Consider the following 26325-nt stretch of genomic DNA (forward strand, 5'->3'; position numbering starts at 1 on the left):
AATATATTGGAAAAATAAATATTAAATCCCATATATAAGAATATATGCCTAATATATTACATGATATTTTCCAATATACTGCAATATATGTTTGTTTCATAAGGGAATGGCTTTACTAACATTAATAAAGTCTTTCTGCTCTATTTTAAGACATCTTTAATGGTTCATTTTAGGCGAAATAAGACTTTGAAAGACCAGCATTCGAATACTATATCATAAAACATGTCATAAGTGTTTGAAATCGCACACATTTGCAATGACACTCTTTATGATTATGACCAAAGCATTCTTACAATTAAAAGCAATTTAAACGCAAATTTCTAAGAAAACAAAAGTAATATCTCATATCCACCATACCTAACAAACATCCGGAAGTGAATGAACCTGGATATGCGCTTTAATGACAGTCAGTACGGCGCGTACGGCGCACAATCGTATTTACGGTAAATACATATACGTTACTGCGCATGCGCGGTAAACACACGTCACGTACATACGTGACGTGACGTACATACGTGACGTCGCCGCGCTACAGTCTGCAGCGAGGAGTACTTGAAAAAAGCAGGAAGAGCTGTACCACTGCCGTCAATGGCAACACAAAAGGCGAAAACATTTGCAGGAATTCATACAGCGTGCAAAGACCTCTCCTTAGAACTCCATCGTGGACAAATCTGTGATAAATTCCTTAATAATACTCTTATGATAAAAACCGCTGATTTCCGATTTGTGAACGGATCGTTTTTTTGATTTGAATCAGTGGAAAAGGTTCATAAAACCTGAGTGATTTACTCGAACCGAATCCGTCAGAAGAGGTTAACGAACCGGAGACACGTTTGATTTGCAATGAACATAACATTACCGATAGCACGTGTATTTAAAGTGAACTGAACATTTTACCGATGGAGCGAAAATATGATACTTTAATAGCCAAATTAACAGTAGGAATGTTAACATACTGGATGGATTAAGGACTACACATTGTACACAACCATTCTTCTATTTTACAATATATAATTTCCTTCAGAGTAGATTCTTCTATGTGGCAATTTAGCAGATGTTTTTATCCTTACGGTACACTAATTACAGGAACATTAGCCTCGGAGCTACAATACCTGGAGATAAGTGCCTTTCTCAAAGGCACACGGCACAATGAAGATGATTCAGGGAGGATTCAAAATTAACATTTTGTCACACTTTTCAAATACAGGTGAATTGAGAAAATGTACCTATGTACCTGCATCAAATGTACCTGCATCATATACGCATCATAAGAAATGAGACAGTATCCAACTCACTGTGTTCCTCATATTTTGGTTTTGGTAGATTAATGTAAGTAATATTTAACATGTATGTTGCCACATTAAAGAAAAGGTCATTTCTAAAATTATTGAACAGAGCACTTCATTCATCAAATTCAATTGTTATCCTTAATTATATATTTTACATCAAAAACAAAATTAGCCATCTCGACTGCCACATTCAAAGCGTTAACCTTGGCAGAAAATGAATCTTAATATTCTGGGCTGATTGTCAGTGTTTTCCAGGGAAACAGAGGAGAAAGAGTGGTAAACTGTATTTAGAAGGGTCTTCTTCAGGTTGGATCTGTCCTCCACCAGGCCACAGCCACAGGTTTTGGAGAATATATCTGGGACTCAGCGATGTGCATATATCAGGTCAATGAGACAGCCCTGTCCATCATGCACTAAGGAAAGAGCCACAAATTGCAGAGAGTTGCAGAATGCCTCGACTGCCATGAGAACCTCAGACTGAGGGACGCACAGAGCTGCAGCTGTTGTTGCGGCTTTGGACTGATTATGTGAAGTAAGTGACAATATATATATAATACAATATATTGTTATCAATATATTGACAATATATTGGTGTACCTGTAATTTCTGCTATATATATATATATATATAGCAGAAATTACAGGTACACCAATGACGTGCATTTTTATGTTAAAATGATTTCTTTGGTCATAGCCTCCCCATGCAAACTAGAAAGGTTTAAAAATCTAGTCAGGTAGAAATGTGGCGGTTGGTAAGCCTTGAAAATAAATTCCACAGTTAATAACTCTGAAAAAGCAATGCATAATGCATGAATCTTTTCATAAAATTCGGACAAGAGGAGCTTTACAGTATAATCAATACTGTAGAAATACAATTGAATGTGACGTTTAACTCAGTGGAATATAATACCATGTGTTTGATGTGGGTGGCCAGCAGTGTCTCTGTGCAGAATCCTCCAAGCAGGGTGTAGGGCTCCCTCAGAGTCAGTCGCAACACATGTTCTGCCCTTTGGCATGTCATCTGTCCAACAAATGTTCATCATACGAGAGAAGTGAAAGAGGGAATTAATGCAGTATATAAATGAAGAAATGGAATCCAGTAAATCTGGAAAAAGTCATTTGGAAAATTGGAACTTAAAAATTCAAGAAACTAAATAAATAGTTTGGAGATCTAACAGAGAAGGAAGAATGCACCCAAAATAAACTCAATAGAATGAGTGCAAAGACAGCACAAACAGGAATTAATAATAGAGCGGGGCAATACATTGCACATTCACAAGTTATCTGAGCTGATTTTACTGTCGATATAAAAATAAGCATTGTGAATATTCCGATGATTTTAATGCAGCTTTTATTTGGCCATTAAATTTCCTAAAGACTATCATTAGTCTAGATTCTTCCTTGTCTCATGACTCGAGTATAAAAGCATTAAAACAGATGTTTTAAACTTTAGAAGCAAAATGCCATTAGAGTTGTTAAGCTTCATTTTGGTGAATTACTTCAAATTGTTTGTTTGAATTAATCAATATATAGACTATTACATTTTTGCATTTAAATGAAAATAATTAAAATGAGTGAATTAACACATAAACATCTCTAACTTAACATTTAACAAACTTTCAGTTCTTCCAGCGTAGTTTCATTTCTGTGGGAAAGAACCATGGTGCTAACAGCAGCATCTTTAGAAGGAAGGAGCTGGAGCAGCTCTCTGGATCCACATGACTGGAAACAGAATCCTTTAACAATCCCGTAAGCTTCCGCCGGGAAGCGACAGCCTGAGCACCTGAAATATTAAACACAGAGCCAAAATGAAACCTCTATGAATGTAGCCTGTCATGTTTTTCAGTTCTATTGTATCTATGGTGTTATACTGTATATTATGATGTTACATAATAATCAAAAAAGGCGTGGGTTTAAATAAATAACAATCATAAGTACATGCATACAGACAATATACATTAGATTTAGTCATTTGGCAGACCCTTTTATCAAAAGCGACTTACAAATGAGATACATACATACCATTCAAATATTGGGGTCAACAAAGACACAGTAAAAACAGTAATATTGTGAAATAGCATTACAATTTAAAATATATTTTAAATATAATTTATCCCTTTGATGGCAAAGCTTTTCAACATCATTACTCCAGTCTTCAGTGTTACATCATCTTTCAGAAATTATTCTAATATGCTGATTTGCTGCTACTTTTTCAGTATTATCATTTTTTTTTTTTTATTTAAACATTTCTTATTATCAATGTGGAAACAGTTGTGCTGGTTAATATTTTCTGTGAAAATCGTAAAACACTTAAAAAAATTTACAAATAAGAGAATTTACTTGAAATAGGAATCATTTGTAACACTATAAATGTGTTTAGTTTTTAACTATCACTTTTGATTTGACAATTTAATGTGTCTTAACTGAAAAAGTAATAACAATTTATATATTTTTTGTAGTTTAGATTTTTCCTGCCAGCATTTTCCCTGACAAAAATAATTGTATTTTTATGTATAAAATGTTGAAATTCTACCGTTATTATTTTTATTTAAATGGTTATAATTTAAATAGGTATTTTTTTAATTACAAACAAAGGGTAAAATAAGTATTGAACACATCAACATTTTATCAGTAAATTTATTTCTAAAAGGGCTGTTAACATGAAATTTTCACCAGATGTCAATAACAATCCAAGTGATCCATACATACTGTACAAGGAAAGCAAAAAAAAAACAAAGGTCTGAAATTAAGTTCTGTGTAATAAAGAAAAAGTATTGAGCACAAGAAGAAAGGGAGGTGCAAAAAGGCATGGAAATCCAAGACACCAGCTGAACTCTATCAGTAATTAGAAAGCAATCCTGCCCTTATTCAATGGAAATTATTTTAGTTGGTTCAGTCCCAGCTGATTACAAATAAAAAGGTGTCTCATGACCAATGTGTCACACAAGTAACATTTAATTGATTGAAGAAACCTTATTGTTGCAAAATATGCTGATGGCATTGGTTACAGAAGAATTTCTATATTTCTGAATGTTCTAGTGAGCACTGTTGCGACCATAATCCAGAAGTGGAAAGAACACAATTTCACCATAAACCGGTCATGACCAGGTGCTCCTCACAAGATTTCTGACAGAGGAGAGAAAATAATTATCAGAAGAGTTGTCCAAGAGCCAAGGATCACTTTTGAAGGGCTTCAGAAAGACCTGAAATTAGCATGTACAATTGTTTCAAAGAAAATAATAATTACAATAAGTAATGTACTCAATCACTATGGCCTGTATGCACACTCTCCATGCAAGACTCTATTGCTGAAGAAAAACTATATTTGAAGCTCGTTTAAAGTTTGCTGTACAACATTTAGACAAGCCTGTGAAATATTGGGAGAATATAGTCTGGTCAGATGAGACAAAAATTTGACTCGTTGGATGCCATGATACACACCATGTTTGGAGGTCAGAGGGCACTACATATCACCCAGAAAACATCATGGTGTAGCACTGGCAAAATTCATATAATTGAAGGAAGGATGAATGGAAAAATGTAGCGAGACATTCTTGATAAAAATCTGCTCCCATCAACCAGGATGATGAAACAAGGGTGGACATTCCAGCAAGACAATGATCCCAAACGTACAGTCAAGGAAACACTCATCTGATTTTAGAGAAAGAAAGTAAAGCTGCTAGAATGGCCCAGCCAATCACCTGACTTGAATCCAACATAAAATCTATGGAAAGAACTACAGATCAGTGTTCATAGAAGAGGCCCATAGAACCTTCAAGATTTGAAGACTGTGTGAAAAAATGGGCCAAAATCACACCAGTAACTGCTGTTAGACCTATGTTAAACTCCATATAACAACAATAAATTCATGTTCAACTCTATAAATATTCCTTATTGATGTTAAACATTTACCTGATATCTGGACAAATGGTTCGATCAGAGCAAGTCCAAGCCTCTCGATCACGGCCACTCCATGTTTCCTTAAGTAGTCCTGCAGAATAGGATGCACTACTTTTTGGCATGCAAATAATCTCACTTTGTCCTTAACAACTTGTTCCCCAATCTTCAGGAGCTGCTGAAGGAGATCACGCTCTGTGTCCACTCCCCTATGGATCTCTAAAACAACATCTTCAAGATCAGAAATATCACCTGACAGTGATACGTTGAAAACCACTACCTTAAATGGACCAGATCCCAGTCTCTTAAGATCCACAGTCTGAAGCATTTCAGGGACATCCACCAGCAGTCCTGTGAAAACAGAAGAATCGCTCACAGCCCTCAGTGCCGATGGTGACTGTCCTTCCAAAGCAGGTCACACCGGAAGAGTTGCAAGGGATGGAATACAGGAAGACCTGTACGATCAGTGAACTGATATGCTGCGTTTCCTTGCTATTCAACATACAGGCTGGTTTGCTGGTGATCATGCTGTGGGCCAGTGCAATGAGTGAATCATAGCTGGTGAAGTCTACTGGCACCTTACAACCAGAGGTGGGAAGTAACGAGTTACATTTACTTCGTTACATTTACTTGAGTAATTATTTGGGGTAACTAATACTTTTCGGAGTATATTTAAAGATGGGTACTTTATACTCTTACTTGAGTAAATTTTTGGGGAAAAATCTCTACTTTTACTCCGTTACTGTGGGCGACGCTCCTCTCGTTACTTTATCTTAATGTTATAAATGCTTCCGTTTATTCCAAACGCGCCGTCTACTTTTCTCTGGGCAATGAGCGATGCCCATTCGCGAATGATTCATTCTTTTGAGTCAATTCTGTTCAAAGGCTTGATCAAACCAATTGGCAAACGAGTGAATTGGTTCATGAATCAGTTTGAATGAGTCGTTCAGTTCCCTGCCGCACGCGCTGAGCATCTGAAGTGGTTCACTCAGAGTTGTAACGTTTAAGAACATCAGCAGCGTTGAAAACGTGGCTGGAACTGCACTGAATTGAAATCTGCAAAGGCTATTATTTGCTAGCGATGGAGATCCTTATTAGATGAACACCGCGTGTGCTGTCTACTGTTTAACAGGTAATATAATAACTTGGGCTACATTCGATTACAGTACACGATACCACTGTGACATTAGTTTGTTGTACGTGTGTGGCTTATAACAGAGGGGAGTCAAGTTGAATGCAGCTTCCAAAAGACAAAAAATAGCCGATTAAGATTTTATTAATTTTAATACAATCACACCGGCGTGAGTACGTTCAGCAAGTCATATCATCAGCTGCTAAATTCAGATCTGTGATTGCTTGCTGGCGCTTAGCCAGAGATAGATGCGTTTATACAGCGCTACGCATTATAACCAATCACACATGATTCTTTTGAGCTTATTAAAGCATTGGCCAATCAGAGGCGTTCTGATGAGTCATCGCTAAAATACCGGTGCTTCCTCCACTCGCTCACTGACTGAATACCTCTTTCTGGCGAATTCTCTCGTCAGAAACAACAAAGTGCAGATGTGTGTACGAATCTATAATTAAGATATTGATTTCACAGTGTTAACAGTTTCAGTGATTTTAATGGGAGTTTCTGAGAGTGATTGAAATCTAGACTGTCAGTGAAAATTATCTAATAATGTAAATGTTATTTGCTCTCTTTCTGAACAATGAAAGATTAGTAGCAATATTTATATCACATTAACTTTCAATGTTAAATTCACATTTAATATAAAGTCAGTTGTATTAAAAATATGTTATGGCATGACACCTATATCTGTTACTTAAGTAAACAGACAGGGTTTTATAATAAATTACATAAATTGGAGTAAAGGCTGATGAAATATATACATTTATACACGCACACATACATTACATACATTTTATCTATATATCTAAATAAAAATAGGCTCAGTATATATGACCCAAAGTAACTAGTAACTAACTACTTGAGTAGATTTTTTATCCGATACTCTTTTACTTTTACTCAAGTAACTATTCAAGACTAGTACTTTTACTTTTACTTGAGTAAATATTTCTAGAAGTACTTTTACTTTTACTTGAGTACAGTTTTTGGGTACTCTACCCACCTCTGCTTACAACCACAAGAGTCTCCTTTAAGATATGTGTTACATTCTTCCACAATGTGTTTGTAAACCTTGGCTGCTGCAAATGTCCTGAGGTTATATTTTTGTGTATTTTCTAAGCATCAGAATCCCCATAAACAGCCCAGAGTCATTGTACTGTGTGGTGTGATGTTGAACAGCAGTTGAGATCATTTTGAGAAGCGGCTCAGACTTATCCACTCACTTGAGCAGGGCTGTAGAGGTTGAAGTTGTTAAGATGTAGCCTCCAACATTGTTGTGTATTTGTTTCAGTCTGCCAGTAGGTCCGTAGGCAGTACTGAGTATATTTCTCAAAAGAGCCATCTTTTGGCAGATGTTACTGTTGGAAAGTGGTTCATCTGAGCACACAGCAGGTTCCTTCTTACAAATGCGAGACATACTGTGGTTTCACCTCAGAGAAATTTACTGACGGTTAATGATATAGGTCAGTTACTTTTTAATAACCAGAGATTAATAGATCATGTTTAATAGTACAATATAATAGATGATTTTATTTATTGATTGCTCAATAGGGAGGCATAACAACACAATCCTTTTTTTTTTTAAATCAACATCAAAATTTTAAAGGTAAAATGTACAGAAAAGAATAAAGGAAATGCTGTATCTCTTCTAACTGATCACCATGCATTTTTTTACTTAAGAAAAACACTAGAAACTTAAAACCTAACGGTAAGAGCAAAGCAGACTGTCTTGACACATGCGTTTACGTCTTGACCACATGCTCTCATATGCTGACCAAAACATGCCAGTTATAAAGAATTTAACAACAGAAACCTATAAAACACTTATTGGATTTTAAATCGCTTATATTATAAATCGAATACGTGACTTTAATTTTGTTTAGCTATATATTGTCACGGATGTTTCGCAATTTACGTGGAATAACTATAGACAGTAAAATAAATAATAACGAACGCAGCCGTCTGGCAAAGTATACAGCCTCCTACATCCGACTGCGTCTCCGTGACAACTGCACGCTCCGGGGTCCTAACGTGACAGGGCAAGTTTCAAACCATCGGCGGGAGAAAATATTAAAGCGTCTTTCATAGTTACTATTGTTATGCTCGAGTCGTTTTAATTAAATGTAGAATGTATATTGTCAATTATATCTATACAACCCGGGAATATCATAAGAACATCCGTGAGCGTTATTTTACCATCCCTTCCTACATTGTGTTTTGATTTTCTACAACTTCAGTCCAACTGCATCTGTCACGAACACGTGAGTATTTCACGCCAGGGATTTGGGCATCATCATTACTTTATGCACATGTTACTGTTTTCAGCAATAACAAATATTTCTGGGTTTCTCTAAAGTCATTAAATTGTGAATATTTTTGTTGATGAATGTTCAGCGCATTTTCTTCGAAATTTTGCAGTGTTTCATCAGAATGCAGACTTCTAAATTTGTAGTCAAGGTACGTGGACATATTTATTTATTTTTCTGTTGATTATAGAAACGTGGCCATTGCTGTAGTATTTTGTGTTGACATTGTTTTTAATTGTGAATATTAAATATGCCAGGCCATTTCCGGTTTGGTAAATCATAACTTTGACATAAAAAGACATAAGTAGGATGCCATTGATTTTTATGTCATTGGTTATGACTTTAATCCAGTAATTTCGACTTTTACTTAACCTTTTTCGTCTTTTTATCTCATCATTTGAGACTTTCTTTTATGACATGTTGACTTTTATGCCATTATTATGACATTTTATCTAATAATTTTGAATGTTATCAATGTTTATTATTAATTTTTTTGTCTCAGCATTTTTACTTTTTGTTTCATAATTTTGATTTGTCATATGACAGCTGTCTTATTGATAACGTTATCTATTTTTATTCCTTTTATGTTATAATAATGACTTAAAAAGTCAAATATATTGTCATAATTGTAATATTTAACTTTTTATGATATTAACTTTTATGTCATATTATAACTTTTTATCTCAAATTTTAAATCTAATCTTTTTTTTTTTTAATTTTTTACTTTGTCTCATAATTTAGACTTTTTGTCTCATAATTTCCACTTTATGTCATAATTATGATTTCTTTCATATTTATGACTTTATCCTAATTTCATCTCTTTTATGTCATTATTGTGACTTGAATTCATGACACGCTATGCCATGATATGATTGCATGATTTTTTTCTTGTGTGGCAGAAATGGACTTTATAAAAATGTATTTGTGTATTTATAAGGAATCTTAAGAAAATGCATGGAGACTTAAGATCAAGGCTTAAAGTGATGTTCAGAGCAGTTCAGTAGCTCCTCACTGCAGTACACAAGATCGAGGAGGCGAGGTTACATCCAAATCCAGCGGGATGGAGAGTTTAGGGATATGTATATGGATTTGGATTCGGATTCAATCTTGCCCCCTGGATCTTGCCTGCAGTGAAGACCATCTCGTGCAGTTGAAAAAAATCTACCTGTACTTTACTTTCCTAACGCTAGAGGGAGTGGTCGCTTCAGCAATGAGGTGCTTCGGGTAGTAGAACAGCATTGAGCTGTCTGGATGCATTCAATATGTAGATGTATACAGAACATAGCTCCAACTTTTTCTTGTTGTCCGTTTGTGCTCATTACTTGTTCAGTTTGCATTTTTTCAGAGTTCATGAAAAAAAACATTTAATAAAATAATGGTAAGAGAGTCGGACTCCCAATCGAAAGAGTTCGAGTCTCGGGCTGCAGGAATTGTGGGTGGGGGGAGTGCATGTACAGTTCTCTCTCCACCCTCAATACCACGACTTAGGTGCCCTTGAGCAAGGCATCAAACCCCCAACTGGTCCCCGGGTGCCGCAGCATAAATGGCTGCCCACTGTTCCGGGTGTATGTTCACAGTGTGTGTGTGTGTGTGTGTGTGTGTGTGTAGTTCACTGCTCTGTGTGTGTGCACTTCGGATGGGTTAAATGCAGAGCATGCATTCTGAGTATGGGTCACCATACTTGGCTGAATGTCACGTCACTTATTTCCCTTACCTCAGTCTCCTTCTGTTACATTGCATCCTATTCGGACGTTTTTATAATCATGCATGTATTTATCCAGCTGAATGTCTGCTCCGTGTTTCTCAGCAGCACAGATTCTGGACCGGCCCTGTCTATTCATCCACAGGCCAAATGAATGAATGTCAGTGCTAATGCATGTCAGATGTTTCTATTAAGCGCTGAAAAGCCCTGGGTTTCTTTCTTTGTTGATGTTTCATATAGTGAAGGCTTTAACTCTAGTTCCTGGACGCTGCTGTGGATCACACACATCCGCGTTTAGTGCCAGACTTTGGCTGCATATTTCTCTGGTTCTGTCTTTCTCACTCATCTTCTCTCCCGTCTTTCTGTTTTTCATTGTGGGAGAGCGCCACTCACCAAATTCACCCTCCCAGTCGGCACATAATGATACTGTTATATATGCTGCTCTCACTGAGAAAGGAACTGTCATGCCCAACACTGTGACCACAGTGAGACATTTAAAATTGGAAAGCAAACAATACCATCACCTAGCCCAGTTCTCAGCTTTGCTTCGGCGCTAATACATTGTTCTAGCGGCACAGAAGACCTGTGTCATTTTATTTTAGATATTAAAATATTTTATTTTATCCCCTCTGAAAGGGATTTCAAAGAAGGTTGAAAACCTGAAAATTCTGATCATGTTGTTCCAAACATGTATGGCTTTCTTTCTTCAGTGGAACACAAAAGAAGTTTTGAAAAATGTTTCAACTTTTTGTCCACACAATGAAAGTCATTATATTGCATAAAATGCAGGATGAGGATGAAGACACCCAAAAATGAAAATATACTCACACTCAGGCAATCCACCATGTAGATGGGTTTGTTTGTTCATCAGAATAGATTTGGAGAAATTTTGCATTACCTCACTTACTCACCATTGGATCCTCTGCAGAAAATGGGTGCCGTCAGAAAAAAAGTCCAAACAGTTCAAAAAAACATCACAATAATTAATCAACATGATTCCAGTCCATCAATTAATATCTTGTAAAGTGAAAAGCTACATCTTGGTAATAAATTCAAAGACATTTTTAACATTAAACCTAAACCATTGTCTTGTGTGAATCAGGAGTGAAATGTACAGTGCATTTCAAGCATCGTTTACAAGCAAAAACAGTCCGAACAATTCTAAACAAAAGTGTTGGTGGATTTTGATGTGAGAGGACAACAGAGGAGGGACCTTTTCACTGGAGAAAGCGTTTTAATGAATTATTGATTGGTATTTTGTACACGGCAAAAAAATACTTTTCAAATTCAAGTTTTTCAAGCAAAAATATTAAAAAAATATTTAATCAAGAAGGATTTTCTAGACAAAAAATTATTGTCTTGTTTTCAGAAAAAAAAAAAAAAATTAAGTGAGTTTTTGCTTGAAACAAGCAAAATAATCTGCCAATGGTGTAAGCAAAATAATCTTGTTTTCGGTATGAAATAAGACTATTTATCTTACCCCACTGGCAGATTATTTTGCTTGATTCAAGTAACAAATCACTTAATTTTTACTTGTTTTTTTCTGAAAACAATATATATATATATATTACTTGTCTAGAAAATCCTTCTTGATTTTGAGATATTTTGGCAAAAAAATCTTTTTTTGCATTGTACAGAAGATAAAATAACTTATTGATGGATTTTTTTTGTGAACAGTTTTGAAACGTTTCACTTTTTGAAACCTTATGAACTTTTCACTTTTTCTCTTCACCTGATGGTGAGTACATTTTCAGCAGACTTTTATTTTCAAACTATTCCTTTATGACAACTACACTAATACAAAATACAGGTAAAACACTTGTGTAAGTGATTTGTAGAGTCATTGTTTGAAGATCCTGACAAGCTTGACACAGCAACATTAAGATGGATGTCATGTTTCCACTGTGAAGTGCAGTTATTGTAGGCGATGAAGATACTCCCACGTAAGTTGACTCATGCATCCTTAACGCCTCAGAAGACACTGAATATTTACACAAGACCTGCCACGCCATTCTGCTGTTATACCCATCTGGTGTAGGAGATGATGGGAGAGTGCGGTTCTTGTTTTTGAGTATGAACGTTAAGTGCTGGGTTGTATGACAGATGTCTTGGTTCTGGTTTATGTGCTAGGTCGACTTCCCTGGTAGGTATGGACCACACACTTGGACCTCCGAGCATCCTGTTACTATCATCGAAAGCAAGGAAATATGTTGTCATTTCTGAAACGCAGAGGAAAAACTGAGATGGATGTAGCTTAACAGACATGGGAGGATGTCATAGAATTCTTACATATTGTCTTTTTAGATAATGTCCAATATCTTTCAGTTTATTTATTACTGCAGATGTTTAGGTTTATAAACATATTATAGGTAGTTTAGCAGTAATTCTGTAAACTACAGTTAAATTACATTGTAAGGAAGTGGAGGGATGGTTGTTTGGATTTTCCTCCTGTCTCCCGGTACATCCTTTTTACTAGAATTCTTGGGATCTTTCTGATATTGTTCAATTGTTTGTAGAGCTTTACCAGGTGATATTCCTACGGTGACGTATTGCTGCCACACACATATTATTTTTTCCACTCACTTATGTCGTAATAACGAGATGTTATGTCATTTTAACGTCATCTTTTCTCGTTAAAATGACATATTTTCTCGTAATAACGACATATTTTCTCATTAAAACGACATCTTTTCTCGTAATTACGAGATGTTTTCTCGTTAAAACGACATCTTTTCTCATAATTACGAGATGTTTTCTCGTTAAAACGACATATTTTTCTCGTAATAACGACATATGTCATAAAGTCGGTATGTTTTCCCGTTATTTTAGATGGTACATTATGTGAGCGATAAGTCTGTGTTGCTGTCGCCACAGTCTGAAATAAACGAGGATCTGCACGCTGTTGAAATTATTTAAATACTACACTGTTTTAAATGTATTTTAATGTAATGGTTTTAATTTTAGCGGCATGTTTATTAGGATTAATTTCCAATCTGTCTACAATATAGTGATATTGTAGACCCAGCTCAGACCCATGACTCTTTAGGCTAAGATCAGATCAAAACAGTTATTTTTGAATAATCGACTCTCTGCTTAATATTTCTTTATTTGAATGTACGATCTAAAATAGCGGGAAAACATATCGATTTTATGACATATGTCGTTATTACGAGAAAAATGACGTTTTAACGACATAACATCTCGTTATTACGAGAAAATATGTCGTTTTAACGAGAAAAGATAACGTTAAAACGACATAACATCTCGTTATTACGACATAAGTGAGTGGAAAAAATAATATGTGTGTGGCAGCAATGCGTCACCGTATATTCCTGCCTGTTCTTGCTGTTGGAATTTTACTTCGGATTTTTTTCGGAAAGAACACAACTCCATTCAGGTGTGATAACATCCAGAGATTACCTTAGAGAGCACTTCAGAGTTCCTAGAAATAAAGCCCAGCTTTGTCATAATCACACTGATTTATTAGTGGTTTGTATGAAGGTTGTCAAACCCCAGACCCTAAGCAGTGGCTCCAGACTAAAAATGATTAGGGATTTGTAAAATAAAAATTGGCTTTTGAACAAATTGCTTTAATTTAGCAAATGGCTTCTCTGGTTACACAATACAGAATTGCCAAATAATTGTCTTTTTTTTGTACAATTATAATTTATTACCAAAAAAAAAAAAAAAAAAAAAAACCTCTAATGGTTTGTTTAGAACTACATAGCCAAAAAATGACTTTTGGTTAAGTGTGGGAGGGAGTCCATTTCGAATAATGCCTCTGATTTAAGGCTGAGTGAGTTTAATTCAAACTGATAATAAAATCTGAATATTCTGGGGATCTGTTTAAACAGTTCATTAAAAGAGTAATCATTTGTTCATAGACCAGACATCACAACTCTTGTTGTGTTCATTGTTGCATGCAGTAAACACCAGCACACACACTATATATGTAATTTAAGAACTCCACCTCATGAGGTGATATCTAACAAAACCACATACTGTACCTTTTATAGAAATTTTTTTATATCACTGTACAAAAATGTATGGATTTCATGAGTAAAAATTATAACCATATCATTTAGAGCCAAAAACAGTTACTTTTTAGTATCGTACACAAGGGTTTTTTGTGTTGCATACTATTTATGTTATTTAGTTCATGTTTATTGCATTATTTTAAAGTCATATGTGGTTACTCTGATGGTGTTTTGACCCTGAGCACCCTATTTTTTTCCCTGTAAATTTTAACAAAATATTTTTTCAGTGTCATTTTTAATTTATTGTTGCAAATCTTAAGTTGTCAGTCACATTTTTAGTATTTCAGTTAACTTGCTAAGTTTGTTTTGCATGGCTGTAAGTCTCATTTGGCTTATAGAATTGAGGTGTACTGTTTTCGAAGACAAATGCCATAGGTTTTTATTGATCAAGGGGCTTTAGCCTTATCTAAAGAAACCCTCACAGAACACTTTAGCAACCCCGTAGCCACATCCTGGCAATGACCCAAAATGCACTAGTTTCATAGCTCTTGAGTTTTGCATTTAAAAATCTAGTTAAACTTGTTTGTGTTCTTTATTATAATTATAACTCTCTTGTTGTTTAAGATTGACAGCGCTAATGTTGACCCTCTTGAGGGAACGCCAAATGACTCACGCCATACAAAATCAGCAAGTCAAGACCAAAGATTTAAACTTTTAAAATGCAACACCCATCTAAAGAATTCCCTCAGGCTCTGGAGACTGTTCGTCGACCTGCGACGCTCTTACAAAGACAAAGATAGAGCTAGACGAAGGGGGGAGTTTTATTGAGTGAGACTGCTTCTGCTGCTCTCTGTTTCTTATTCTCTTTCTCGCTCTCTCTCTCCCCGCATAAACATCTGTGGCTGGTTAATGTTAGCCCTGGAGGTAAGTGCAGAGAAAGGGGGTCTGGTTCTCACAGCAGCGATTGCAATGGTAAAAGGGCAGGGGGTGTGGTGGCGAACAGGCAACTGCTACACAAACGCTCCTGGGCCGACTGCCTGACACTAATCAGAGAGTGAGGGCAGGAGAAAGCGCAGTTAGGGAGGGTGAAACTGATAAGCGAAGGTAAAAGGGGAGCATCTTGGGAACTGCAAGTGATTTAGAGCAGAGCCAGAAATCCAAAAAGCAGGAAGTGACTCAGTTTGCCTCATGTGTTTTCTCAGCGTTTGGGAGTAGAAAATAGCACAGCTTAGCTGTGGACTTCGGTCAGAGAGGCAGGGACTGATTTGGTACAGTTCTGTTTTATTGTTTGTTTGGTTTCAGGGCCTTTGTTGTGTGTTTTTGGCAGGCCGTGCTGATCTGATAAAGAGTGAAAGGTAAGAACAAGCTTAATCAGGAGGTTATTGACCCACCGGAAACCTCAGGTATATTCAACAAGGATCAACAAACAAAAGGATATAGAAAAAGAAAGAAGTTCTTTGCCTCGAGCCGTATAGACAATCATTTATATGGTGAAGACTAAGAAAACCTCGTATGATCCTATCTGAAAGGGTTTCCTGAAGACAGTATCACTCTTTCTCTAGAATTTGACAAAGAGCTGTCAAGACTTTAATTGCACAACAGTGAAGGATTTGTTAAAACCATTGCAGACTAATAAATCACACATGAATGAAAATAAACCAGTGCATGAAAAAGTAACTCCACAAACAAACCTAGATTACATTTCTGAGAAATTTCATTTATCCACCGAGGAATATTTTAACAGAGGTGGTGTAGAGGCTAAGGTCAGAGATCACCTTTTGGTTCAGCTGTTTTCTGACAGTTATTATTAATATTTTTTTTCCTGGTAGGAATTTTGGTTAGACATTAAACAAAACCATAGCAAAAGTGACCGTTGCAAAAACGTATCTTTTAAAACCGATCCTTGCAAATACAGCCAAGAATTTTCTTGTTAACTGGCATAATAATAGACTTTGGATGGCCATAGTATTTGTTATTGTGAAGTTTTGCAACTGAACTATATTGAGACTCAACAAATCTCAACAAATATGAATCCAGATCTGTAGATCTTTTTTATTGCAGCTTGATAATGCAACATTGTTTAACTTGCTTGTTTTCATGCAAACTGGATGGTTGTTAAATGTCCAAAGCTTGGAGTGGTTTAGGCCTGACTCTTCCATCCAATCAAACTGGCATCTTTCAGTTTCCTTTTTTCAAGGGATTGTTCACCCACAAATGACAATTCTGTCTACATGTGCTCACTTACTTGTTTTAACTGTATTTCATTGCTCATGCAACAAAAGTCAGGAGGTCCGAAGCAACATCAGACCCCAGACTTTTACTGTATGGACAATAAATACATTTTGTGCACTGTAGGAAGTAGAAATGCATACAAGTTGGCACAAAAAAATGATAACACAATTGTATCACCAATTGCACTAATCTTGATTCTTTCATGAACCAGCCCTTGTCAGCCTAATTATCTCGTGTTAACTGCACATTTAAAGACAAGACACCATATTTGGCAAATCCAGTTTACTGCATCTCCCTGTCCTATAGTCACACAGGGCCTGGAAAAGCAGAGCAAACATGCCTCTCTAACACTGGGAACATTCCTACAGTCTTCTGTAATGGCATACTTCAGATTTTGAAAAGAAAGTGGAGAAAACCGAACAGCATGCGATAACGTGGTGGTTCCAGAGGCAGCATACGAAGACACATTCGAGTTCCTTTTCATTGCCTGATTGACAGTTCCTATCCATCCCTTCCAATGCTTTCCCACGCCATGGTAATTGTGGAAGGCAGTCAGCCGAAACCACTGGTCAGTCACAGAATGGCCACATCACAAAGACGTGTAGAGAAAGCCACCCAGTGTTTTCTAAAGGATCTGCTGTCCTCCACATACACACATACATAAGGATGCCTCTGTTTCTTCTTTTAGCTTTTGTCTCTGCTTCCCTGCAATGGATTAACTCTTTCTTGGCTTCCAACGCCTCATCGGATGGGATTTATCATGGATGATGGAATGAATGTATCTGTAATGATCTCAATGAAATGAAAATGACCTTGACACAGATCCTAACACAGCTGTCTCATGTGTCACCACCTATATATAACCACTTATCCCTAAAAAAAGACTTCGATAGTCTAACACAAGGGGGCAGCCTGTCCCTCAAGTTCAGCAGCGCCACCACCAAGCTAACCCTCATGTACACAAAGCAGCAATTAGAGGAAAATATGCTTTCATGTCAAAAACAAAGCCATTTGGCAGCAAGATTTGGCCTGTCTGTGTGCTAATAACGTGCCGTAATCCTGCTTGACTGGAGATGAATTCAGAGGTTAGAAGCCAAACGAGAATGCTGGAGACGTTTTATTTACTCAGTCGCTGTAGATTCCTCTGGTATGGGGAGGCCTAAATCATTGCTTATTGGACTAGAGAGAAAGAGACAGAGGAGATTTAAAGAGTGTATGAGTGTAGCCAGAGAGCGGTGCTGAACAATGGGCTTTACCCAACACACCCTTCTAATTCACTCTCACATCATCCCTTCCCAGCTGGCCTTGGAGAACCCAGAACATTACTGCCTGGCCCGGGCCACTTTAGGACTTCTCCATGGCCTACTAAAATGCACACTAACTCATTCACTCACTTGTGTTTTATCAGGCACCCTAGAAGTGCTCTAGAATGTGTTCTGGACTGCGTCTTGAAAAGGGGAATTTCTTCTGGTCTGCTCCCCTCTGATGTCATCAGCTCGTTGCCCCTAGCGTCAATCAAGTTTGCGTCCACATTTGCTTTGAGCTCAGGTGTTGACATGCTTCAGCGCCTGCTCCTCTCTGGCCTCTTGCGGGTGGTCCTGGAAAGGCTTGTGTGAGTGGAGTGAAGCACAGTGACAGGGTTGGTCTTGCGCTCATGTGTAAAACATAATCAGGCTGGTGTGGAGCGGAGATGTAACGATTGCTTAAATGGCCGCGACGGCTCTGGCTCTCCTACTCCACCGTGACTTATTGTCCCTGACGTGCTGACACAGCGCTCCAAGAATCCCAATCTTTGCATAAAGTTCTGCAGCCTCCCCCGAATCTGGCCCTCTTCTCGTCACATTTCCATAAACTAACAGGTTAGCGAGGGCATCCTTTGGTAAGGCATTTCCTCAAGCTGCAAATCCTTTGCAGTGCAGTCGTCCACACGGCTTTGGTTTTAACACCACCGTCTTTGAGATCAAGTGTATCTGGTTACTGACATAATGCTAATGAGGTGCATTTACAAAGCTTGTAAAACTGGTGTGCAGAGAGGGGGGAAGCAGATGCACAAAGAAAAGAGGAAGGGGATGGAGTGACTTGCCTTCAGCAATGGATTTGAAGGTGTCATTCAATCAGCTCAGTGATGACTTCTTTTTGTTGTGTTTAAGCCCCCCCATCTCTCTCTCTTTCTCTCTCAAAGTGTGGGAATTTTGCTGTGCTAGTGGATCTTCACATACTGCCCTTAGGCGGTCAAGACAATGCCAGCTGGTTCACTCCAGAGCACAGGAAGGTATGGGAATGAGGGTGTGTTTCTGTTTGTTTGTGTATGTCCTCTTACACTTCAGTTGACTGATAATGCAGGAATCTGGAATTTGAATCTACTCTTGGGATCCCCCATCCTCCTCCTGCTTTTATAAGATATATGTTTTCATTGGCCCACGCAGCCGAAAGGCTTTGAATGATTTTCCCTCCCAGGTTTAACTCTACATGCAGAACGTCTAGTTAAATTTGAGCTCCATATAAAAAGTTTAGGACGAATGTCACCTTGGGAGGTTTGTCTTTGTTTTCAAGATTGCAAATATGTGTTCAAACTGTTTTTATGCACAGGAAGTTGTCTCTCTGATTAGAGATGCATTGGAGCTGAGGGTGAGGCAGTTTCAAGAGGCCAGATACCAGAAGATCCAGCCCAAACTGAGGAAGGATCTCACCCTGACCGCCCCGCTCTGCCTTGAAGGTAATAGCACACATAAGCTCTGCATACTGCCTCATGGGGAATTTTAAAGTGCTAATCTGATGCACATTTTAGAATCTAGCCAGAAGTAATAGGTCATCTGGGTACTCTTCACCTACTGTTTTATGAATACTATGAATTCGGACATACTACTCATTTCACATACTATTTCTCACCTATTGTAGGGTTAATTACCTGTATACATAGGCAGCATTTCATAGCATTTATTTTCTAGAGTTCTTGCTGTTTATTTGGAAATGTTAGATATCTAACTGCATCATTTTGTTTATGCCATAGTGATGTGTTCAGAAGATGATGAAGTACACACCCATCCCTTAGGTTCATTGATGTCTACTAATGTTTAACTATACTGATTTATGTTGTACCCATTTGAACCACAAATACCACTGTACTCTTCCAATACAATACCGAATGTACGTGTCAATATAGGAAATATCTGTTACACCTGCATATTTGACAATTTGCTATAGGCTATTGAAATATATATAATTACCCATGATCAAGCTGCAAGTGAAGACCTGTCTTTCCTTCACACCTTCTTTAGAAACGATCTATCCTTCATAAACATGAGACATGTAACACTGCTTTACAGCTCGAGCACTCTGTACATGGTTTACACAGATTTCAAAACAAAGTGGAGAAATTGAGACTATACTTACATGCCAGCAAGAATAAAAACTAGTTTAGACTAGGTAGCACTCCCCAGGAGTGTCTTCACCAGCCCCACAGAGATGTGGTAAATGTGTTTGACTTGCTTTTCTACAGCATACATGCAAGCCACATTTGTTTTTCCTTCATATTCTCTTATTGTGTTTTAACTAAAATGTGATTTAATGTATGTTGACTAGTGGTCGTCCGATATATCGCCATGGCTGATATATCGACCAATATTTGGCATTTTTCAAATATCGGCATGAGTCGATAAGTTATTTTGCTTGGTCGATGGGCTCGACTTTTATTTTGATGGCGCACCAGGCTTTTATTTTGACAGCACTGAGAAAGGCAGCACCTGATCACACACAGTGCTCACACTCTCTCTCTTGTTTACTGTTGTTGTTAACAGTTCTTTCAAATATGAATAGAATTCTGTCTAATAATCAGATAGAACGGTTAAACAAAGGAATTAATGAATACAAAAAGTATTATAATGATTGCTTTAATATTATTAGTAATTATAATACTTTCTCGTTTACCATTAGCATTAAGCAATTATTTCATTTAAACAAATCTTTGAATGACTAATGTGAACTGTTCATTTTTAACCATCATGATCGCATGTTCTCTGTGTGACAGTCGGTCTGTGTTAATTGAATGCTTTAAACTTTAAACATGGTTTCAAATTATGCTGCACTATATGCATTTGCCCACTGTCATATTTATGTCATTTTCACTGTGCGCTGTATGTAAAATGAGGGTTACCTTGGCTTTATTTGAAAAATATGATTCCCAATGCACACAAACTTCCCATAATACGGAGTTCCCTGTTGGTTACAGTAGATATATACTTTTTAATTATATTTTTATTAAATATTTATTTATTTGTGAAAAATACTTTGTCATCTAAAGTATGTTTGTTTTACACATTTATTTTTTAATCCATTGTCAAATGATTTCAAATTTCAAAAATATGAATAAATAAAATTGCAAATCCATCATGGCACGGGTGTAACTGGCTTAAAGAGAATGGAAGATGAGACTCTGATTGGTTTATTGCACGTTATGCCCAAAAAACACCCATTACTCATTAAGAGAATAGGGACAACCCATCTAGACTATGCGCCTGTGCGTGCCGACCGTTTATCCGTTGTTAAACTAGCAAAAGTGGATTTGAACACGCCCTGAGTGCACCTGTGCCATGCGATTTGATCGTTAAAATAGAGACCTATGAGCTCTGAATTCGATTTGATAATTCGATATGGATTTCATTGAGTTTTTGAGTTCTTATTATTAGATTTAATCACCTTTTAATAAACTACAGAACATTACGACCCGGAAGCGGCTTGCCTCATGCGAGTGGGGCTTATGCTCCAAGAACGGACACTGCACTAGTGATATAAAACACACAGGTCTGTTAAGAGCAATACTTTTAATATAGACAAATTATTATTAGGCTGGGCTACTGTACATTTTTTAATGTACTTTTTTTTTTTATGGCTGCCGTATTCACAAGTATTTTCCAAGCAAATTAAATGCACGTTTTTATCATGTGTAAAATTACTGATTAACATGGCAGATAAAACCAGCTCGTTTTTTTTACACCAATATACTACAAGCGTACTACTTGCAGAACTCGGGTGATTTTTCAAACTTAATATGCTGTTGTTGTAGGCCAGTTATATATCTGGCACACTGCCTTTCTTGTCCTCACTCAATTTAAAGGGCTCCCACAGAGCTGAGGTCTTCTGCATTTTTGTCTTCCAGATGAACTTAATCATGACGTTCATGTTGTTCACTCATAAGCTGCTTTTCCACTATCGGGCCGAACGGTTCTCTTTGCTTAACTGTTCCATTCCATGCTGATAACAGAGCTCTTTGGAATGCAATACAAATGTGTTGGTTGTTGCCTTGATAATGCAAGTGTGATATAAACAGCGATATGGATGGTGATCAGATATTTGTGTTTTAGGACTCCTTATCTGATATTCGTTCAATAACAGAAAAAAGAAAACTGTTGACGTGAACAAAAAAAAGAAGGCAACGACAAGTCAGTAATACGCACAGATGTTTCCTCCACAGACCAAACATTTATTTCTTTTTTTATATTGAAGGTGGCATCCAATTGCACGCTTCCGCTTAAGGCCCATACACACCAAGAACCTAGAATTACTATAAAGATAACGATATTAGCGTCCACACCAGCGAACGATATTGTCTGCATATTCTAAGCGGACGCGCGTCTGCTGTTTTAAATTCTAGACCTCATTACAGCAGGATTGATTCTGATTGGTTGGCAATGTTTTTATCGTTCATCAGAAAAAAAAAATCGTTCTCAAAGTGATTCCAACGATATCGTTTCTCTGTGCCTTTATCGTTATAGTTTTGGTGTGGACTCTATTCTATGGTGTGGCTATTCTTTAATATTGAGAACGAATTTTAGAACTATATCTTTATCGTTATCTTTATAGTTATCGTGCTTGGTGTAAACGGGCCTTTAGCCAGCTATGTAAAAAGGTAGCCAGGCACCGGAGTGGCGACGTCATGCACATGCACTCTAACAGCACAAAGAATTCCGTGCCGAAAATGGTTTGTAATCATGCCGCGCCGTACCAGGCTCACTTGGAAATAGATCTGTAATATATCTGTCACTTTGAAATACATCTCCTTAGAACTGTTCGGCTATATTCAAAAGCAAATGAAGACCATTTCGCTGGGGATGCCAGGTTTATTAAAGATTATTAGAATCTCAAAATTGAAAATCGAAGCCAACTCACTGAACAAATATTCGAATAATCTAATATTCTGGTCCAGCCCTAGTCTGCACAAGATGGGACTGTAGTCGTGTTGCATTTTGCCATGCTGCGAATCCAATGGTCCTTAATGTGAGAAGTATCACAGGCGCTTAATACATCACAAATAGAACAAGGCATTGGTTTACTGTTGTGTCCCATTACGTCATGTCACAATGCATCTAGTGCATCCACAGGATCTCTGATTAAAATGGGTTTTATTGTCTTTAGTTGCCTCACAGTGGTCGCATCCCATGAATACACAGTGTTAGTTTTACAGCACAAAACAAAATACGGCAAGACCAGTGTAACCTGATTACCAAAACAAATAATTCTTATGAGCTGGCCAGATTTAGTTCGAAATGACATCATGCCCGTCATACTTCGAGTTCACTTGAAATGTACTGGGGCCTTAAAGGAGGTGGTTCTTTTTGCACAGGTAGCACTTAAAGCCTGTAAAAGGCTGACTCACTGCATGAGCCAGGTCCCGCTGAGAGAGTTAGATTAAAGGGCAGTTAAGCTCATAAAAAGAAATTTCTCCTCTTTAGATGTTGCTGCCCCTCTCACGGCACGGCTGCACTGCTGCAGAGGTGCTCATCTCTTATTGTTCAGTGGTACTATTACATGCAGTTTTGCTTGTTTTACTCCTATCCTTTCGCTGCTGGGATAAAAGTGAAAAAATAGATTAAAAAAAAGCAACAAGGTCAATTGTTTAAAGTCTGGCGCTGGATATTGGGGGTTTTAGGATCTGTTTTAGGATCTAGCTGGTTTCCCAGATAAAGATTGACTTAACTCAACTTTCACCTATGTTACGGTGTATGTGTTCTGCACCTCTCATTAGAGATCAGTTTCAGATATTTCATTAGTTATTCTGACAAGCACATCATGAATCACTTCTCACTGTGTATATAACGGCTGTGAGAAATGCAATGTCTCGCCCTTGGGCCAGGTGAGAACAGGGTTATTGTCTAATATATCAGAAAGACTGACTCATTATCTCTGACAGCATAACTAATGATAAAACACACTTACAGGGTGTGTGCATGGACAGTGTGTCTCCTTCACTTGTGTCCATAAACATAGAAGTTTAAAGTATTTTTATGTATCCGGCAGGGAATGGAGCTGGACTGTGACTGGGAAATACATACAAGGGTCACATGCTCAGTGTAGAGGTCAAACACTTACCTGTTGATATACACATGTCACGGTGATCACCCAGCAGATATGCAGTATATCCCAGTATATACCATTTTTGTCTACTATTGGTATATATATATGAGATTAAAGACTGGAGTAAAGGCTGAGGAAAATTCAGCTTTGGTATCACACTAATAAATATAAAATATATAAAAATAAAAAAGTTTTATTTGTAATAATTGTAATAATAAAAACATAAACATCCTTTTTCCAAACTTTTGACTGGTAGAGTATGCTAGTAAAATATACACACTTTACATAAATTATTACATTTATTATTAAGAAAAAACATCTTTATTAATAAAAAAGTTTATTTTGTATTATTGTAAAATTATATTTTATTTATATGAATGTGTACTCTCTCTCTCTCTGTGTGTGTGTATATATATATATAGTGCTGTCAAATTATTAATCGTGATTAATCCCATCCAAAATAAGTTTTTGTTTATGTGTGTATAGTCTGTATATTTATTATAATACACACAGATAAAGTATATATTTAGGAAATATTTACATGTATTTACATGTCTATATTTATATAAATATAATTTATATTATATATTAACATTTAATAAAAGAATATAACCTATTTTTCTGAAATGTATACATGCGTGTATGTATTTATATATACATAATAAATATACAGAGTGCATACACATTATGTAAACAAAGTTTTATCTTGGATGTGATTAATCGGGATAAATTGTTTGACAGCACTAATACATTTATATATTTAGAGTTTGGTTCCAAAACATGATAAATGCCATTTTTTAAAAATGTAGTTTCCGCCAAAATCAGTATTGTATCTGGTCGGTATTAAAAAGTCAGGTTTTAATTTTACGCAAAATGCAATATTTGCAGACTTATTAGGTCGTGTTTTCTCTTTTTTTCCAAACTTGACAAATGCTAGTCTCCCTTTTTTGCAGAATGCGATATCTGCTCAACCAATCACAACGCACCATTCCACACTCTAAACAGTAATGTTAGCGCATTGAGTACAACCGGCATCCTAGTTTTTATCATCTACTTTGTACTTTTTGATCAAAAAACAAGGGCTTCATGACAAATCGCATGTGGTTGTCATGTGCATCTCATCAGTAAAGCCGGCTCTGTGATTAATAGTACCGGTAAATGTCCATCACGTGCTTTCAGATGGAAATTATTCAAACGCATTTAATACATAGAGCTGTAGATCACTGACAAGCTACACTACATTGCGTTCATTAGATGAATCACATTCGATTATGAATGCGATATTGCATAGCTTGTCAGTGTTCGTGTTATTATTAATTCCATTTATGTTTTTGTTAATACAGCACCCATAGCACTAGTCACTAAATGAATGTAACATGGCAAAGATGAATGCACTTTTGGAAGTTGAACATAAGAGGAATGTCATTTTGGAATTTCTGTGGTCTAATGTGATGTTGTTCATGTTCTTGATCATGATGAAATTACATTTTTTTGCTGTAATTAATTTATATAATGCCTGTATTTAATATTAGTACTGACCAAGTTCAGAGGCTGTCATATGTGGATCAACTTAATATGTTGTATATATAATATAATATGTTGTATATAAATAACTTTCATATTGATACAATGGATTTATTGCATTATATAATAAATACCGGTAATAAAAAATATTTGTGACATTTTATATAATACATATTATTTGGTTAATTTTCTCAATCATACTAGGCATATATGCTCCATGCTATTTTTTAATTCCAATTAAATTGACTGAATGCCTTGTAAAGTCCAATTTGCAGCACACTTTCAGCGATTGGAACATACCCAAAGAGTTCTGCGATTTCCCAGTCACAGAACATGTGACCACTCCAGCTGTCGGCTATCAACAGCTATTAACGCTCTCCAGATCCTTTTGTGTGAACTCACTCACACACCAGATACTTTTTTCCCTCTCTTGTATGTGTCGGCATACTTAAATCTCCGTGGTTTCGTCATGCATGCATCAAGCATGGTATTTTGCAATCATTCCCAGCAGATTGTGTCTATTGTCAACCTGTGTGTGAGGGTTTATGCATGCTTGTCACATTTATCACATCCAGCAAGCGTGTCGCATGCCGACACATTTCCTGAGCAGTCTGCTCTCGGCTGCAACGGCCATTTTCCGAATGTTAGCCCTTGTAACTTCTCCCAGACTGGCTACCTTATGCTTCCCCATTAGCTCATAGTGAGTTGATTTATTTATGCTTTAAAGAGGGCGGGAAAGGGGGAACTTTTCCCACCAAATGTCTTGGCTTGGTGCAAGCACGAGCCGGACTCTTGGCACACTAACCAAGGAAATGTTTTCTGCTGGAAGACAGGAAACAGCGTTGTTTTATGTAGACATTTGTAGAAGCATATCAAAAATTAGGTTTCTCACTGACTTTTCCTCCTTTTTAAGAAATAAT

The 26325-nt window shown here is 36.9% G+C and overlaps 2 protein-coding genes across 2 annotated transcripts in view; one reads left to right on the plus strand and one right to left on the minus strand.

Annotated features, from left to right (window-relative positions):
* Positions 1-1414: 1414 nt before the first annotated feature.
* On the minus strand, positions 1415-7827 carry mkks (MKKS centrosomal shuttling protein). The gene is given in 8 exon segments (XM_059565485.1): positions 1415-1510; positions 1512-1814; positions 2199-2309; positions 2906-3063; positions 5201-5562; positions 5564-5763; positions 7314-7431; positions 7433-7827. Coding segments are annotated over 8 exon segments (1647 nt in total). The 5' UTR covers positions 7732-7827.
* A 486-nt stretch (positions 7828-8313) lies between these two features.
* The window catches only part of slx4ip (SLX4 interacting protein), a 41975-nt gene continuing 23963 nt past the window's right edge, over positions 8314-26325 (plus strand). The window contains exons 1-4 of the mRNA XM_059566937.1: positions 8314-8575; positions 8671-8771; positions 18714-18803; positions 19121-19247. Of these exons, the coding sequence (XP_059422920.1) occupies positions 8697-8771; positions 18714-18803; positions 19121-19247 (292 nt within the window). The 5' untranslated portion in view covers positions 8314-8575; positions 8671-8696. The remainder of the gene's footprint in view (positions 8576-8670; positions 8772-18713; positions 18804-19120; positions 19248-26325) is intronic.

The sequence above is a fragment of the Carassius carassius genome, chromosome 14, assembly GCF_963082965.1.
Source record: "Carassius carassius chromosome 14, fCarCar2.1, whole genome shotgun sequence".
Taxonomy (NCBI): Eukaryota; Metazoa; Chordata; class Actinopteri; order Cypriniformes; family Cyprinidae; genus Carassius; species Carassius carassius.